This window comes from Hippocampus guttulatus, chromosome 5 (assembly GCF_054856545.1).
Source record: "Hippocampus guttulatus isolate MCC_2025c chromosome 5, RoL_Hgut_1.0, whole genome shotgun sequence".
NCBI classification, from domain to species: domain Eukaryota; kingdom Metazoa; phylum Chordata; class Actinopteri; order Syngnathiformes; family Syngnathidae; genus Hippocampus; species Hippocampus guttulatus.
Window position 1 is genome coordinate 7,396,067 of NC_141265.1, and position 17,064 is coordinate 7,413,130.

Here is a 17,064-nt window from a genome sequence, read left to right on the forward strand (position 1 = left end):
GTCCCCAAATGCCACTGACGTGATTTACATGTAGAACTGCCAAAGGAGCTAAAGGTTAGTGTGTGTCAGACGAAGCCATCTGATGAATTACATTCCTGGCTGATTGTGTGACGGGAAACCCATAATTGTCTTGGTAAAGAAATAAACGATAAAAAGTGAGCTGGATAATATCGTATCATAGAGTACTGTATTGCATAAGTATGGCAGTGCTGCTAAGTGAGCAGTGATGAAGGTTGAATATTTTGAATGGTAACTAGGTGGGTCAGCAAAAAGGCAACTGGAAATGAGTCAGACAATGGAGGTTGTGCTTTGTGCAGGGAAAATATCGGAAGGAAAACCTTTTTCAATAAATGTCCCATTTTATGTTCCAGATGACTCAGGAGACGAGGAGCCGGCATCCCAATCGGACCGCACTGAGATTCAGGGAACTTTAAAGATACTCGTCAGCAAGCTTGATGACCTCAGCACGTGTAATGACTTGATTGCCAAGCACGGGGCTGCCTTGCAACGTTCTCTCAGTGAACTCGAGGGCCTGAAAGTTCCTGTGGAGGGAGGTGAGAAGATCAAAGCAGTCAACGAGAGAGCCACCCTCTTCCGCATCACTTCTAATGCTATGATCAATGTGAGTAGCCTCACGCTAACACATACTTATGAGTTTGCCTTGACAACGTGCATTATGGTACCACCTCCAAACTGCTCAGCAAGTTCTAAAGATGCAGTGTGGAGCATCCTGACCAACTCCATCACATCTGGTATGGGAACTGTGCCGTACAGAACAGGAAGGCTCTCCAGCGTGTCATTAAAACTGCACACCACATCTGCGGAGTTGCCTTCACTATGTATGTGAACTGGCATTAGAAGATGAGTCGGAAGTTGTACAGGTAGATTATGAGGTATAGGTAATAATGGTTCAGAAGGTCAAAGTTCTGCCTCTTTCGTCGATTCATAGTTTAACTTTCATAAAATAGTTATTGGGAAATGTTCAAAAATCACGTTTGCTAAATCTATCCTTGAGCAATGTCTCCCCCGAATCTATCACTTTATTGGCTTCTCAATGAAATGCAGAACGGACTTGAAAAATTTGACTAGCGATTGGTGAGTTAAACTGTCGAGCCAACCTCGCTACGCTAGCTTCGGCTCACAGAGCTTTCTGAGAGCCGTGAAATCAGACAGATTGCACAAAAGTTGTACGTGTTGTCTCTCTCCTCTCTCCATTTCAAACCCTGCACGTTGCTAACTGCTAGCAACACACCGCTTCGCCTTTTTGGCATTCAGCCATTGGCGTCTATGTTTAGGTGCCTAGGAGCTATTTTCAAAGCGCTTATATCTTCACATCGTTATTAAATGGAGGGAGGTGGGTAGTTTACCATGACCGTGCAAACCGAATCCCAACAAGCAGTCGAATCGAACAGTTCGTATAGTTTTCACAAAACATCACACCCCTAAGTTAGGTTATTTAGCTGTACTTAAATTTCACAATCGCATACTTTTTACTGGTGCAAAACTAGTGTTGATGTAATCAATCACATCAATCTAGTGAATAACTAGTGAAGACCTTGACTATGACACAAAATGTCAAGCAAAATAACTGATCCAATAAGGTTGGATCTGGGTAGTAGCGACACAACTAGAGTTGCAAGTTTCTGGATGAGCATTGGGGATCGAAATGTTGACGTAATGACACTTAGTCTGATTGTGGGTGTGTGAGAGGGGGGGGAACCTTCTCTCTTTCAAACTGAGCTCACTGGTGTCACAGCTTTCTGGGTTGCAGTAACAGACTCCACTCGTAAGCGGACAACTGCACAAGGTGTGTTGAACCACTTTTTAAAAAATGTTTTATTATTCTATGATCATTTTTGTTTCTAATGTTCACTGACCAAATTTTAGTTTAGACCAAAAGTACTTTGATTTTACAATTTGATTAAAAAACAACAAAAAAAACACCTCTCCGTGAGCCGTCACCTTACCGTGGTGGAGGGGTTTGTGTGTCCCAATGATCCTAGGAGCTAAGTTGTCTGGGGCTTTATGCCCCTGGCAGGGTCACCCATGGCAAACAGGTCCTAGGTGAGGGACCAGACAAAGCACGGCTCACAAAGCCCCTTATGATAGATAAAATCGATGGCACTCAGTTTCCCTTGCCCGGACGCGGGTCACCGGGGCCCCCCTCTGGAGCCAGGCCTGGAGGTGGGGCTCGTTGGCGAGCGCCTGGTGGCCGGGCCTACACCCATGGGGCCCGGCCGGGCTCAGCCCGAAGAGGCAACGTGGGTCCCCCTTCTCATGGTCTCACCACCCGTGGGAGGGGTCAAAGGGGTCGGGTGCAATGCGAGCTGGGCGGCAGCCAAAGGCGGGGACCCTGGCGGTCCGATCCTCGGCTGCAGAAGCTAGCTCTTGGGACATGGAATGTCACCTCTCTGGCAGGGAAGGAGCCCGAGCTGGTGTGTGAGGCAGAGAAGTTCAGACTGGATATAGTCGGACTTGCCTCCACACACAGCCTGGGTTCTGGTACTAGTTCTCTCGAGAGGGGTTGGACTTATGTGGTTAAAAAGCTCCTCGGTGGCAAGGCCCCAGGGGTGGATGAGATCCGCCCGGAGTTCCTCAAGGCTCTGGATGTTGTGGGGCTGTCCTGGTTGACACGCCTCTGCAACATCGCGTGGGCAACGGGGAGAGTGCCTCTGGATTGGCAGACCGGGGTGGTAGTCCCTCTTTTTAAAAAGGGGGACCGGAGGGTGTGTTCCAACTACAGAGGGATCACACTCCTCAGCCTCCCTGGTAAGGTCTATTCAGGGGTGCTGGAGAGGAGGGTCCGTCAGGAAGTCGAGCCTCAGATTGAGGAGGAGCAGTGTGGTTTTCGTCCCGGCCGTGGAACAGTGGACCAGCTCTACACCCTTAGCAGGGTCCTCGAGGGTATGTGGGAATTCGCCCAACCAGTCTACATGTGTTTTGTGGACTTGGAGAAGGCGTTTGACCGTGTCCCTCGGGGAGTTCTGTGGGGGGTGCTTCGTGGGTATGGGGTACCGAACCCCCTGATATGGGCTATTCGGTCACTATACCACCGATGTCAAGAGTTTGGTTCGCATTGCCGGCAGTAAGTCTGGATCGTTTCCAGTGAGGGTAGGACTCCGCCAAGGCTGCCCTTTGTCGCAGATTCTGTTCATAATCTTTATGGACAGAATTTCTAGGCGCAGCCGAAGCGTTGAGGGCGTCCGTTTTGGTGGCCTCAGTATTGCATCCCTGCTTTTTGCAGATGATGTGGTGCTGTTGGCTCCTTCAAACAGGGCTCTCCAACTCTCACTGGAGCGTTTCGCAGCCGAGTGTGAAGCGGTTGGGATGAAAATCAGCACCTCCAAATCTGAAACCATGGTCCTCAGTCGGAAAAGGGTGGAGTGCCCCCTCCGGGTCAGGGGAGAGATCTTGCCCCAAGTGGAGGAGTTTAAGTATCTTGGGGTCTTGTTCACGAGTGAGGGCAGGAGGGAGCGAGAGATCGACAGGCGGATCGGTGCAGCGTCTGCTGTGATGCGGACGTTGTATCGGTCTGTCGTGGTGAAGAAGGAGCTGAGCCAAAGGGCGAAGCTCTCAATTTACCGTTCGATCTACGTTCCAACCCTCATCTATGGTCAAGAGCTATGGGTCGTGACCGAAAGAACGAGATCCCGGATACAAGCGGCCGAAATGAGTTTTCTCCGCAGGGTGTCCGGGCTCTCCCTTAGAGATAAGGTGAGAAGCTCGGTCATCCGGGAGGGGCTCAGAGTCAAGCCGCTTCTCCTCCACATCGAGAGGAGCCAGATGAGGTGGCTTGGGCATCTGATTCGGATGCCTCCTGAACGCCTCCCTGGTGAGGTGTTCCGGGCATGTCCCACCGGGAGGAGACCCCGAGGAAGACCCAGGACACGCTGGAGTGACTATGTCACCCAGCTGGCCTGGGAACGCCTCGGGATCCCCCGGGGAGAGCTGGAAGAAGTAGCTAGGGAGAGGGAAGTCTGGGCTTCCCTGCTAAAGCTGTTGACCCGGCCCTGGATAAGCGGTAGAAGATGGATGGATGGATTAAAAAACAGACCACAGTCCTTTCCAGGAGGGAATTATACCCAGTGCTGTTTTTTTGTTGTTGTTTTTTTGTGATATCGTTTTGTTTCTTTTTTTTTGCAAAGCAGTAAGGGAAATTTGAATCGACTGTCATAAGACCACCCCTACTGGATTGTCAAAGTTATTATGATGCCCTTAGCTTTACCAAAAACGTGATTCCGACAAGAGGTCAGAGCTAGCATAAACTCCCCGCGGTCATTTTACTTCCACATATCTTAATGGCTCTCCAGAAGGGAAATCAGATCAGATTATGGAATGCAGGGAGTCCTGCAACCACGGGGGTGGTTTTCCAAGCGCTGTAGACATGCAGTGATCTGGTAGTATGACTATGGAGGTCACCCTTGTCCATTTAGGTGTGATGTAACTGCCCACATATGGTACACATGCATGGCTGTACTGCATGTGTGCGCACTTACTGACTGACAGGAATGGTTCCCAGTTCAGTGGGTCTTTAAATGTCAAAGTGCCATATTTTCATACAAGCAGCACCAGTTCCCGTCGCCACAGGTTTTAGCCTTTATTAACCTCGTCCTCCATCACCACCGGACGTCACATGCAGTCTGCTCGTGAACTGGAGACTCAGCAGTAAAAATGTGGAACTAGCGTATGGTTTTTCAATGGGTGTTGGCTTCATAGTCACATCTGAGGAAGTGAACTGCAAGTTCATATGCATGTCGAGTATTTAAATTGAGTGATTGCACCAGTGGTTGAGACACTTCATGTTTGACCACTTGAAGGTAAGGGGGAAGGGAATGGTACTTGGGAAACGTTAACAGGATTCTGCGTTTTCAACAAAATTGTTTCTGTCATTTACTATTCTTTTGGACATTGAACATGGAAGTGAATTTGTTTTAGGTGACGCAAAAACAGTCTTGTAATGAAAAACCTGGAAACATGTCAGCTGCTTATTTAGAAATTTTGATCAAATGGAAGTTTATGGATGTATCTTTCTGTTTAACTTTTTATCTTGTTGTCCTTGATTGAGTGATAACTAATTGTGCGTTTGAATGGACACGTGGTAGAATGAAACACCCGAATTATGGTTTTATGAATGCAGATCCTGGATAATTTGTTAAACAGACATTTTAGTAAGCAGCAAAAATGAAGTTTTAAAGTCTTATTTAGTGACTGTCACATGACATTTTTCTCTTAAGTGTCGTCAGCTCTAAGGCGTTCCGGTTCATTTACTTTTGTGCTTACTGTGTAGTAGGAACATCAGGGATACGATGCAGTGCCAACAAATGCTGACAAGTCGTTTCTGTGTGATCTGAAGTAACCTCTTGGGCTCAGCAGTCTGAGCACAGCAGGAATAATGACGCCCCCTCTTGACTCAAAAGTCCTCTGCCATGCAATCAGCGTGAACGCCTAACTCATCACTCACTCTGTTGACTTTGTTTACACTATACTTGGGGTAAAATGACCAGAAACCAAAATTTTCTGGACAGCAAAATTTGTTCTCCCTGAAGAGCAGTGAGCAGAAGAGCATATCACGCCTGGAAGTGAAACCAGATCTTGTGTCAGTCCCTTAAGCAATGAAGAAGACTGGAAATGAACTCTACTCTCTCTTGTTTTTGTTCAAGGGATCTACGTCACAGATTGAAAACATGTGTTGTACAGGACCGCACGTCAGAGCAAATGACAGCATTTGTGTGCTTGTGTTTCCCCAGGCTTGTCGAGATTTTCTGGACCTGGCTGAGACTCACAGTCGGAGGTGGCAGCGGGCACTGCAGTATGAGCGAGAGCAGCGTACCCACCTGGAAGAGACCATCGAGCAGTTAGCCAAGCAGCACAACAGTCTGGAGCGAGCGTGGAGAGCGGCACCGACACGTTCATCCAGCGCACCCAGCGCCCCGGCCGACAAGAAGGGTGAGCATGAGTCTCCTGCTTCTTTTCTACTTCATTGGATCAAGGTCACGTGATAAAACCCCCATCTTGTCAGATGGTTTGGATCTGATTATGTTCTCCTTAGCAATACGTCAGGGAGTTACGTCGCATCTGAATTGACATTTGAAGTATGACCTGTGAATATTTTCAAACAAAAATATTAAATATAGGTGGATGAGATCACAAAACATTGACATTTTCAAAAAGTGTGAACAGTAATGCCACTTGCCGTTGCCAGTCCAGACAGAAGTCTCAGAAAAGCAGCGATGCATCATCCAGGCTTGTTACCCTCTAAAAACAGTTGGTGAAAAAAGAATGAATTTGAGGTTAAATTGAATCCATTTACTGTTTTTAAAAAGGATCGACCCACACTTTGGCCAATTTGAGCCCAAAAATTGGGTTCTTCAGTTTTGACCTAACTTGCCAGGTTAAATGAAACTAACAAATTGGCTCAGGACAGCGTAATTATTGAATTATTTTTTTACCCAACTCTGATTTAAAAGAATAACCCGGATAGGTCAAATTGAGCCAAGTGGCGGTCAATCCCATCAATTTCAAATATTGCCCTCATTGTTTTGATTAAAATAAAACAACATTCAAACGTGCAAAAGGCCACGTTTGTGTACTATTTTTAGATGTTAACATTACGAAATAATGTTTATCATGTGACCTGTGTGTGGCGTATGTTTGGTTTGCTCGCTGTATATACGTACTGAATGTCCTTCTGGTCGAAGGGAGTGAGAGGCCGCTCAAAGGAGAGGCCAGTGATGAAGATGAGGACACTGAATACTTTGATGCCATGGAAGATTCCCCTGCATTTATCACAGTGACTGCCACTGACAACACACAGCACAGGTCTGAACATGCCCTGATGTTTTTTCTTACTAATATGTCTCCATGAGCATTATTCAGAGAGTTTCCGTCACGTTTTGCTTGGTCTTTGTTGCTGTCAATTCTACTGCACTGCCATTGGGTTTTCTTTGTCTCCATTCCAGGCGATCTCAGAGTAGTTTGAGTGGAGCGAGCGGAGGCAATTCCTACGATTGGAACCAGGACAACCATGTAAGTCTCTTTTTAATTTTCTAATGACAGAGTTGCTGTCATGTTATCATGATGGCTCATTGCTTGTTGTTCACTCCAGTCACTCCTCACACATTGAGACTTAAAGGCAGATCTTCTCGACGGCTTGTTCACGCTAGCACAGATCGCATGTTCTGTTTTTAGGTTTGTACGCTATCCACTGAGCTGTGATCGTTTACCATCCATCCATCCATTTTCTTTTCCGCTTTATCCTCACAAGCGTCGCGGGGGGTGCTGGAGCCTTTCCCATCCATCTTTGGGCAGAAGGCAGGGGACACCCTGAACCGGTTGCCAGCCAATCGCGGGGCACATAGAAACGAACAACCATCCGCGCTCACACTCACACCTAGGGATAATTTAGAGTGTTCAATCAGCCTGCCATGCATGTTTTTGGAATGTGGGAGGAAACCGGAGTACCCGGAGAAAACCCACGCAGGCCCGGGGAGAACATGCAAACTCCACACAGGAAGGCTGGAGCTGGAATTGAACCCGGTATCTCTGCACTGTGAGGTTGACACGCTAACCACTGGACCACCGGGCCGCCCTGATCTTTTACTAAGATCCCAAATAGCTGGCACTCACTCGACCAGATTGTGTGCACTGTTGGCAACGGGTGTAATCGCCAAATCGACTACTGTATTTAAAACTCATTCAGTACCAGCCAATTCTAGACCAAGTCTGAAAAGACGTTTAAAAACGTCTTTGGGAGTGAATGGGTTAAAAGACTACATTCAAAACTGTTATACTGTCACTCAGTGTTTGGAAGCCTGCCAACAAATTTAGAATCACGCTCTATCAACCAAGCTTTTGTAGTTCAGCTTCCACATTTTGCATGAGCGATCAAATTTGCACCCGTTTTTGCAGATGCGAACTTTTTGCCTATAAGGCTTATTACAGCTTTTAGTTCTTAATTAGCGGCAGCATCTGCTACTCTCATCCCCATTGCTGCTGTTGCTGCTTCTTGATCACTGACTTGTCTTATGTTCCCATTGTGCTTCCTGTCACTTGCTCATTCGCTGTTTGATTTGTTTTCTGCTGTTCAGCTTTACTCGGTCAAACTTGGATATAGTCCACGACTTTCATCTATCGTCCGCAGATGTCTCCAAGCTATAACGATGTGTCAGGGAAAGAGCTGCAGCCGCGCAGACAAAGGCGGACTCGTGTCCCTGACAAGCCTAACTACTCCCTCAATTTGTGGAGCATCATGAAGAACTGCATTGGCAAGGAGCTCTCCAAAATTCCCATGCCTGTGAGTGAGCATGGCTTCCTGCGTTTCTGAACATTCCGGCCTTGGTTCAACAACTTTTCAGAAATTTCTGTTCGTCATCTTCAACTCCGCATCCGCAGGTGAACTTCAACGAGCCTCTGTCGATGCTACAACGTCTCACTGAAGATTTGGAGTATCATGAGCTCCTGGACAAGGCAGCACGCTGTGACTCCTCGCTGGAGCAGATGTGTTTGGTTGCCGCCTTCTCCGTGTCTTCTTACTCCACTACGATCCACCGGACGGCCAAACCTTTCAACCCGCTTCTGGGGGAGACCTACGAGCTTGATCGCCTCGAGGAGTTTGGCTACCGCTCACTGTGCGAGCAGGTAAAATTCACAGTGACACGCGTACTTTGTTTAACAAATGCAAACTGGATATTTGGGGTTCTGAATTGTACTTCTGTCATTTACTGTAAATTCCCGTCCATTTTGGTAAAAGGTGAGCCATCACCCCCCTGCGGCTGCACATCATGTGATTTCCCAACGAGGCTGGACCTTATGGCAGGAAATTACAATTGCCAGCAAGTTCCGTGGAAAATACCTCTCCATCATGCCTCTGGGTAAGACATTCATTTATCGCTGCTTGGAAACGCCTCAATTCCAACAAATGCTTAGTCTGTCGAAACAAAGAGCATTAATTGCCAAATTGTGCGTGAACTGCAAGCTAAGAGACTATTCTCCTGCCCTAGAGGGTTTGACCGCTGCAGCTGCATCCTGCGCACTCGATACCCCGGGGATAGGGAAAATAAATCAGGGTTGCTTGGTGACACTTATGACACAAACATAAAATATGGAATTAAGGGGAGTTATACTGTATCATTCCGGTCCAGTGATCGGGCAGTGGTATTTGCACGCTTTCTTTCGTTCCTTCCGGGTGGTGTCCTGTATCGGAAAACACATGCAGTATGGAGCAATTGTTTATCGTAAACTCATGTTTGCAATCTTCCAGGCTTAGTTGATGACGGGCTAGGTGAGAATGAAAAGACTCTGTGCAGTCCTTAAATGTGTGAGAACATGTTTTGGAGGCGAACACTGTTCATAGACTTGCAGTAATAATATGCATGTAGATTTTAAAACCAAATCGTTCATGTTTCTGAGCTTTCATCAAAACGACACGACGGTCGTATGCCAACACTCATAGGTTGTTGTTGTGGTTTGACATCTCCAGGGGCAATTCATCTGCAGTTCCACTCTAGCGGCAACCACTACATGTGGAGAAAAGTCACGTCCACGGTGCACAACATCATTGTGGGCAAGCTGTGGATTGACCAGGTTTGTTTACAAGCACTTCTCATCGATTGCCATCCATCCGCACGTCCAAAGCCCAAGCAATCTGGTTACTTTTCGTGTAGCCTGCGGTTCTCGAATGGCAACTCATTATTGTTTATAAATTCTTTATTAAGCTGGTGTTGGGATTGAAGGGAGTTTTCAGATGTGAATGTATCTGCATATTTATTATTATTATCTTCTTTGCTGACATGATGTCATTTGTGTGTGTGTGCGTGTGTGTGCGTGTGTGTGCGTGTGTGTGCGCGTGTGTGCGCGTGTGTGTGCGTGTGTGTGTGTGTGTGTGCAGTCAGGGGACATTGAAATAGTGAATCACAGGACCAAAGAGACCTGTCAACTGAAATTCTCTCCCTACAGTTATTTCTCCAGGGATGTTCCTCGGAAGGTAAATCCTCCTTTCTGCTTTTCCTTGCTGACACCACTCCTCTTCTTTTTAAAACTTGTCTTGTTCGGCTGCCTAGCCATGTAGAATGGTGGCTCTCTATGCCTTTTGATGCTTAAAATACTCCCTTCGGGGTCGTTTGTGCTGTGCTATTTACTGGTAATGCACTGTTGATAGAACAGGTTTTGTGAAGGCACAAACGGAGAGAAAAGAGAGCACATAACAAAAGTGAAATTAAAAAAAAAAAACAGTGTGATAGCTGAAGAACACAGTTTGTAACAGCTCCAGGAGGGACCAACCAGTCCCCCCTGCCAACCACCACTGCCCCTCCCCCAATTCCCCAAGGGAAGCAAGAAGCCCCACCACCCGTCAATGGGGTTAGCCACCAATTGCGAGTGGTGGTAGCATGCGACCGGTGAACCAGTCACCCCGGAGGATAGGGCAGGCAAGATGCTGACAACACTATGATGCACGGCATAGTAGCTGGAGTGATGATTTTGTGTGAAAAAATACGCCTGCTGGAGAATACTGACAGCTTCATGAGAATTTTGAAAAGAGCTGTAGTACAGCTACAGTCACTGCTCAAAACTGTATCCACACATACTCTACATTACGTAAAATAATTATTCGACGTTTCCTTTTCAGAGACAGACCTGATACAGCTCTTGCATTGTAACTTAGATTGGCCATAAGACCCAATAAAAGTCTGATGAGTGTAATACAGTTCGATTTTATTCATCTCATTCCATAATTTGCTTTACATGTGTTATTCCTCTTTGATGATATTTATACATGTCAAAAGCGAGATATCTGTTTTCGTCATTCTAGGTGACAGGTGTGGTGGCTGACTGTGTTGGCCAAGCTCATTACATCCTGTCTGGTACGTGGGACGAGAAAATTGAGAGTGCCAAGATCATTCAGAGCAGCCGGGGTGGGAGTGGAACAGAAGGCAAGCAGAAGACCATCTACCAGACCTTGCCCCCCAAACTTTTGTGGAAGAAGTATTCTCTCCCGTAAGAGCCATGTCTCATGAGTCTCATTAAGCCGCACTGAATCTTCACTTTTAGTGAGCAATTAAACACACTGCTCTTTCTATTTTTCCTCCTAGAGAGAATGCTGAGAACATGTACTACTTCTCAGCGCTGGCGCTGACCCTGAACGAGCAAGAAGATGGAGTCGGTGTGACCGACAGTCGTCTGAGGCCAGACCAGAGGCTAATGGAAGATGGGCGATGGGACGAAGCCAATTCAGAGAAACAAAGGTTAGAAGAGAAACAAAGAGCCGTGAGGAGGAGGAGAGAAGCGGAGGCCTCTGATGCTCTGGATGAAGGTATGGGGAAAAAAATGATTGAGCTAAATAATATGGCCTACAAGATCGATACACCCCCCATTTACTTAGCTGGGCTGTGATAGGTGAGGTAGCAACGGGTGGATCTCAGTGATCCGCCCCAGCCATCAGGGGGATGACACCAGTGGTTGCCAACCTTTTTTGTCTTGTGTACCCCCGAACCCTTTTGTCATACCACGAGGGGACCCACACACTCATACATGTTGATGTTTCTCCAAAAGTAGTAACGTAACACGGCCGATTATTTCCCGGGGAATGAAAATCATTTCATTTTGTTGCCTTAATTCGAACATTTTATTATTATCCATTGTCTTCTTTTTAACTCAAACTAAACTAATACGGATGGCGCATTGGAAAAAAAATTAAGAGTAAAAATAAAGAAGAAACCTCTCTTTGTTATAAAGTATATACAGTAACTCTTTACCACAAAAAACGACCTTTCAATAAGTCCCCTTTAAACAGGCATATGAATTTAATAAAATAATAATAAGAAGAATAACAGAAACAAAACACTGGGCAAGAATAATATTCAGACCCATCGTAGCAGTTTTTCTTTTCATCAGTCATCTGAGCTTAAATCTGACATTTGAGCTCACTCGCTGTTGTGATTTTGGTGCCACTGTGCCACGAGTTATCGATCTGGCAAATTTCCATGTAGCCACTGCAATGTACTCACGTACCCCTCGTTGAAAAACACTGGATTACAACAATACTGAGCGACATAAAAACCAATGCTAAAACTAAAATGAAGCTTTTTTTGAAACAATTAAACCTAATAAAAACTAACAAACTTGTCTAAACACTAAAACGTGGGTGTGCGTGTGTGTGTTGGACAGATTGTATTCATGTACCCATGACTTGTGTTTTTTTCCCCCCCTCCCTCTACTGGTGGTCAGAATGTGATAATGACTCTGGTGAGTGGGGGTTTCTCTGCGCCCTCTGTTGACGCACACGCATACATGGTCATCTTGTCTTTACTCTCTTTGTGTTCTGCCATTGTTGGACCTGCATGATGTCTCCTTTCATGTCTCCTTCCGACAAATCAATCAGGAAAAAAAAAGTTGTTTTGGTTTTTTTCCTGCATACGTGAGAAGCTTTTATCAAATAGTTCATAAGTATTTAAATGTCTAAATCTACACAGTGTAGACAAGTCGGCCGTGTATGAGCAAGATAAACGTAATCCTTGTTTAATGTTACGTTTGCAGTGTGGTGTTTTCGTTTTCCTTGAAGGGGAAATCAAGTCAAAGATGCTCTTTGCACTAATGTGTTCTGTGTGGCCCCACAAGTCCAAGCATGGTATGGTTTGATTAGATTAAAAATGCGATTGTGGAAGATGAATTGAGCAAAAAAAAAAAAAAGTTTTTAATCCACCTGTTCTCATCCATATCAGCGGGCGGCCATTTTGCCGTGAACTGCCACTTGCTGTTGACTGAAAATGACATCACAGTGCCCAAGGGCTCAGCTAACATCCATCGCGGCTCACGGTGTTTTCTGGGGTTGGTCATGTGACATTGGCAAGCTGGGCCCTGTGATGTCATTTTCAGTCGACTGCGAGTGCTAGTACAAAGCTGCTTAATTCATTTTCCATAAGCGCAATTTTTAGTGTTTAGGCTATTGGGGACGCATAGAACATACTATTGTTAAAAAAAAAAGCGATATATATTTGACTTGATTTAGCCTTGAACTAGAGCTAAAGGAGATTGCTGTTCGAGCATCAGTATTAATCCCAACTGTCTATCGATTTTAGTTCTTGTTTTGCACACATGCATACCATTCAAACCATTCACTGCAACATGAAACTGGTTCACATTTGGAGACTTCCCAAATGCAGCACGCAGTGACTGATTGCTTCTCGTATACATAATCATAATGTATGTACGGAGGACATTGCCCGCGGGCGTGACTCGATGACGGCAGCCGCGTAACACACTGCGATCTTTTCGACAGGTCGAGAATACGAAGGCTACCAGCCGTTGTGGTTTCAGCAGAGGAGGGACTCGGTCACTGGAGAGACAAACTTTGTGTACAAAGGGGGCTACTGGGAGGCCAAGGATAGACAGGACTGGACCATGTGTCCCAATATATTCTAACGCAGGACCCCCCCCCCCCGAGCATCAGAACCTCAGGAGACACGGAGCTGCTCGGCCTCTTCCGGCAGTGTGGTGTAGCAGGCTCACGATAGCTCCACGTGGAGCTGTGTGAGCAGAAGGTGGTGAATGTGACACACACACACACACACTCTTTGTACCTCCCAATATACACCCTCACTGCTCTTCAGATGGAAAGTATGATTGGGATGTTCCCGATCCCAGAGCGTGGATGTGTGATAACCTTGGACTTGTTACATCACACTAAAAGCACCTGTTGAGGTGCTTTAACATGGCACTTTTAATCATTCACCCATACAGGATTAGATTGAGTCGGTAGATGGCACCTTGCAACAAGAGATTAAAAAAAAAAACACTGTTTCTCCCCAAGTCAGTTACAGTAAGCATCGTTTATCAACCTAAAATGAGTTCTCGATTACTCACTTTCTGATTTGAGTTCTAATTAGCGCTAATCTAATTCACTTGCATAAGAAATTGTTGGAGTGATTGTTTTAGGGGTTTTGTTGTAGTCTCTCAACAGGATACAACAGGTTTTAATCAAATTTAAAATTGAGATTTTTTTATTTGAGTTACACTCAATAAGTATTGTATCATATATTGAAACCATGTCATGAAGCTTATTTTCACAGTAAATGTGCTTTATTATTACTTCCAATGATTTTTTTTTCAGTGCCACAATAGAAGATAGTGAGTTTGCTTTAGTTGTAACAAACTAATTGCCAATTTGGCATGATGACATACAGTACCTTCCTGAAAAATGAACAACACTAGCTCTTGGGGGGGGGGGGGGGGTAAATAAAAAAAAACATTGTAATCACTGTGAAAATAAACAGATGGTTTGACAATGGTGGATATGAAAGTGGCAGACATTGTACATCTTCTCTACTTGGTAATGTGTTGACTTGCAAATACAGCGATCCCATCGGAATGCTGCATTTCATATCCTGCGCATACAACTTCTACTTCATTAAATCATCTCTTTCGAGACTACACTATGAACCTGACCTCACAGGTTTTTAGTAGGAAAGTCAACCGGCATGATTTTCTAGTCCCTTCAGCAATCCTATTTGTTCCTAATGAATATTCTATGTTTATAGTAATCACAAAGATTGTTCATGAGGACTCGCCGTTGTTTGGCGTACACCTCTGCATATGCACACAGAACTTGCGAAAGCATGTCCGCATTCTTGCTGGAAAAAAAATGTCCAGTTTGAATGTAACATAGCTTTCCATCGAAATTCTCTGATTGTGAGTGAATTGCAAGAATGCTTCAAAGCAGTTCATGCTTCAGAAAGGGTTGTAGGAGCCAGTCCCACTTGGTACATTGAAGATTCCATTGAAATGCATCCATTTCGGGCATCTTATACCTGACTTGGCACTCGTCACTGTGCATGAAATGAGACGAGAACGTATCGTTGTGTTCCTGCTGATACGAAATGTACTTGCTCTCGTCTTGGTGCTCTTCCATGGCATCGCATCCAGTGACAGCATCCACTGTTCAGTACTAACGCAATGTAGATCCAATGTCTCCACAGTGTCGTCTTTTTATACTGTAGTTGATTCCATTGGCCCTGGGTGAGCCTGGAGCCTCTGTTGGCAGCAGGTTAAAGGTCGTAGAAAAGATCAGGGCTGGTTCCTTCCGAGCAGAAACCGCAGAGGCCTTTGCTCCACGCTCACCGCACTTCCAATGTCTTGTCCGCAGTGTTTGTATACTGATCTGGGATCAGCTTTTGAAAGTACCCTCAGTCTTTTGCCTGTGATTGACTGGCCTGTGCACTACACATCCAGTGACAAGCTTTGGGAAAAAAAGGCAGTATTTTTTGTAATTATTGGTAGGAATACAGATTTCAAAGCTAGAGGTACTGTCATGTTCCGTTTGGTCTATTTTGAGTGTGAATATTTTGTGATAAGAAAATTATAATGTAAAATAGTCCTATGAGAATGAAGTTAGCTGGACAGCAGATTTGAAATGCAGTCATAAATTGGCATTTTGAACTGCAACATATTCCATAATAATAGAAGAAAACTCGGAGACACACTCATTAGGTTAAGTAGCCTAGTTCATGTTAATAGCTCCAAAATCACAGAAAAGAGGCCTTATTTTATTATAACAAAAAAAAAAAAACAAGCTACTGACACAAACATTTGACAATGTTCCCTCCTTTGATCACGTTTCCATCACTGACTTAAAGCAACATAGCGATGACATTCAATTGTACGGTCGATCTTTGACTCATAACAGTGTTGTCTGTTCAAGACAGAGTAGGTTTACCTACGGCCTGTGGGACAGTATTTTATGCAGCACACCATGCCTTTTGGGGGGGGGGGGGGGGGGGTAAACACGTAAAGCATCAAATGCACTTTTATCACCAGTTCCCAAAAGCATGTAACCCACACTGTAATCAGCCGGTGACCGTTGCTGGGTTTACCCCACCTCTCTCTCTCGCTCTCTCTGAGCTGGGATAGGCTCCAGCTAGCCCATGACTCTAGTGAGGGTGTGTGGCATAGAAAATGGAAGGAGGTGTAACCCACACATTATAAATATGTGTCATAATGTGCTTTATGGTTAACATCAATTTAGTGTGATGTTCAGAGGACTTAAGTGGGCCTTGATAGGCTAAAAGTCCAAATATCTGTTTGAATGGATCACAACCATCGCAGCAGTTCAAATTTTCATGTCATTATTTTCTTTCATAATAACTCATTTGGCAGTTGATAATTGTACAAAGAGAAAGTATGCCCCGTTTCCTTTGCTCAGGTTGAGGCACATGATAACTTTTGCTTTTCAAGTCAAAAATGTATTTCAAGTACATGCTGCATTTTGAATGATAATTGAATGACGTCATCAGTGCAGTTCCGAAAACGATAATAGATTGTGACTGTGGCTGTACAGGACCAGATATCTGTAGCAATAACACACAAAAGTCGGTTTTCAGTCTTGAGCAGAAAGGGAAAAACAACCAAAGTGTATCCGTAGAGCTGTGCTGTAGATTCAACAATGTTTTCATTTGCCTTCCCTTTCTTGAGAGGGTTCTAATGTTTCTCTTTCAGCATTTCTCACCTGACTCTTGGTGGGATTTCAGCTTTAATTTTTGGAATGCGTTTACGCCTGACCTTCTCATGGGTGCCATTATTCTAATGTTTGCATATTTATACACTTTGTATAATGTGGCATATACAGTATGGTGCGCTCGGGATGGCACTCATTTTCTTCCAGTTTGATGCTGTTTAGTTCCAAGGCAGAAGTAAAGTGTGTGGAAGACGAAAATGTGTTTTCCCTTGCCTTGTCTAAACTAAAACCAACTGAACTAACTGGAACTGTGACCTGTGGTTTGCTGAGAAAAATGCTGCTGATCTTACTAATCGATGTAAAAGTGAAATTCAATGCAACGTAACGGCAGTCTGGTAGAAATATCGAAGGTTCGCTGACATGCCTTGACTTCTCTTCCTTCCCTAATACACGAACTGTAAGTGTATTCAGATGTAAATCACAAGTTACAAGTTGTTGTTTTTACAGAAATTCTGTATCCCCCCCCCCCTCCCCCTCACTTTATAACATTGTCTTATAACAACCAAGGCACAAGAATAAAAACAAAGTCGTTGACACTGGCTATGTCTTTTTTTTTGTCT

At 44.9% G+C, this 17,064-nt stretch overlaps 1 protein-coding gene across 2 annotated transcripts in view; it reads left to right on the forward strand.

Moving 5' to 3' along the window:
* osbp2b (oxysterol binding protein 2b) overlaps nt 1-17,043 on the forward strand; it is a 35,914-nt gene extending 18,871 nt beyond the window's left edge. The window contains exons 3-15 of one of the 2 annotated variants that reach the window (XM_086111552.1): nt 372-622; nt 5,748-5,946; nt 6,699-6,819; nt 6,960-7,026; nt 8,141-8,293; nt 8,392-8,637; nt 8,750-8,870; nt 9,479-9,582; nt 9,887-9,982; nt 10,808-10,992; nt 11,088-11,308; nt 12,223-12,240; nt 13,274-17,043. In XM_086111552.1, the coding sequence (XP_085967678.1) occupies nt 372-622; nt 5,748-5,946; nt 6,699-6,819; nt 6,960-7,026; nt 8,141-8,293; nt 8,392-8,637; nt 8,750-8,870; nt 9,479-9,582; nt 9,887-9,982; nt 10,808-10,992; nt 11,088-11,308; nt 12,223-12,240; nt 13,274-13,416 (1,925 nt within the window). In that variant the 3' untranslated portion in view covers nt 13,417-17,043. The remainder of the gene's footprint in view (nt 1-371; nt 623-5,747; nt 5,947-6,698; nt 6,820-6,959; nt 7,027-8,140; nt 8,294-8,391; nt 8,638-8,749; nt 8,871-9,478; nt 9,583-9,886; nt 9,983-10,807; nt 10,993-11,087; nt 11,309-12,222; nt 12,241-13,273) is intronic. The other variant, XM_086111553.1, reaches the window with a different exon arrangement.
* Nucleotides 17,044-17,064: the final 21 nt, after the last annotated feature.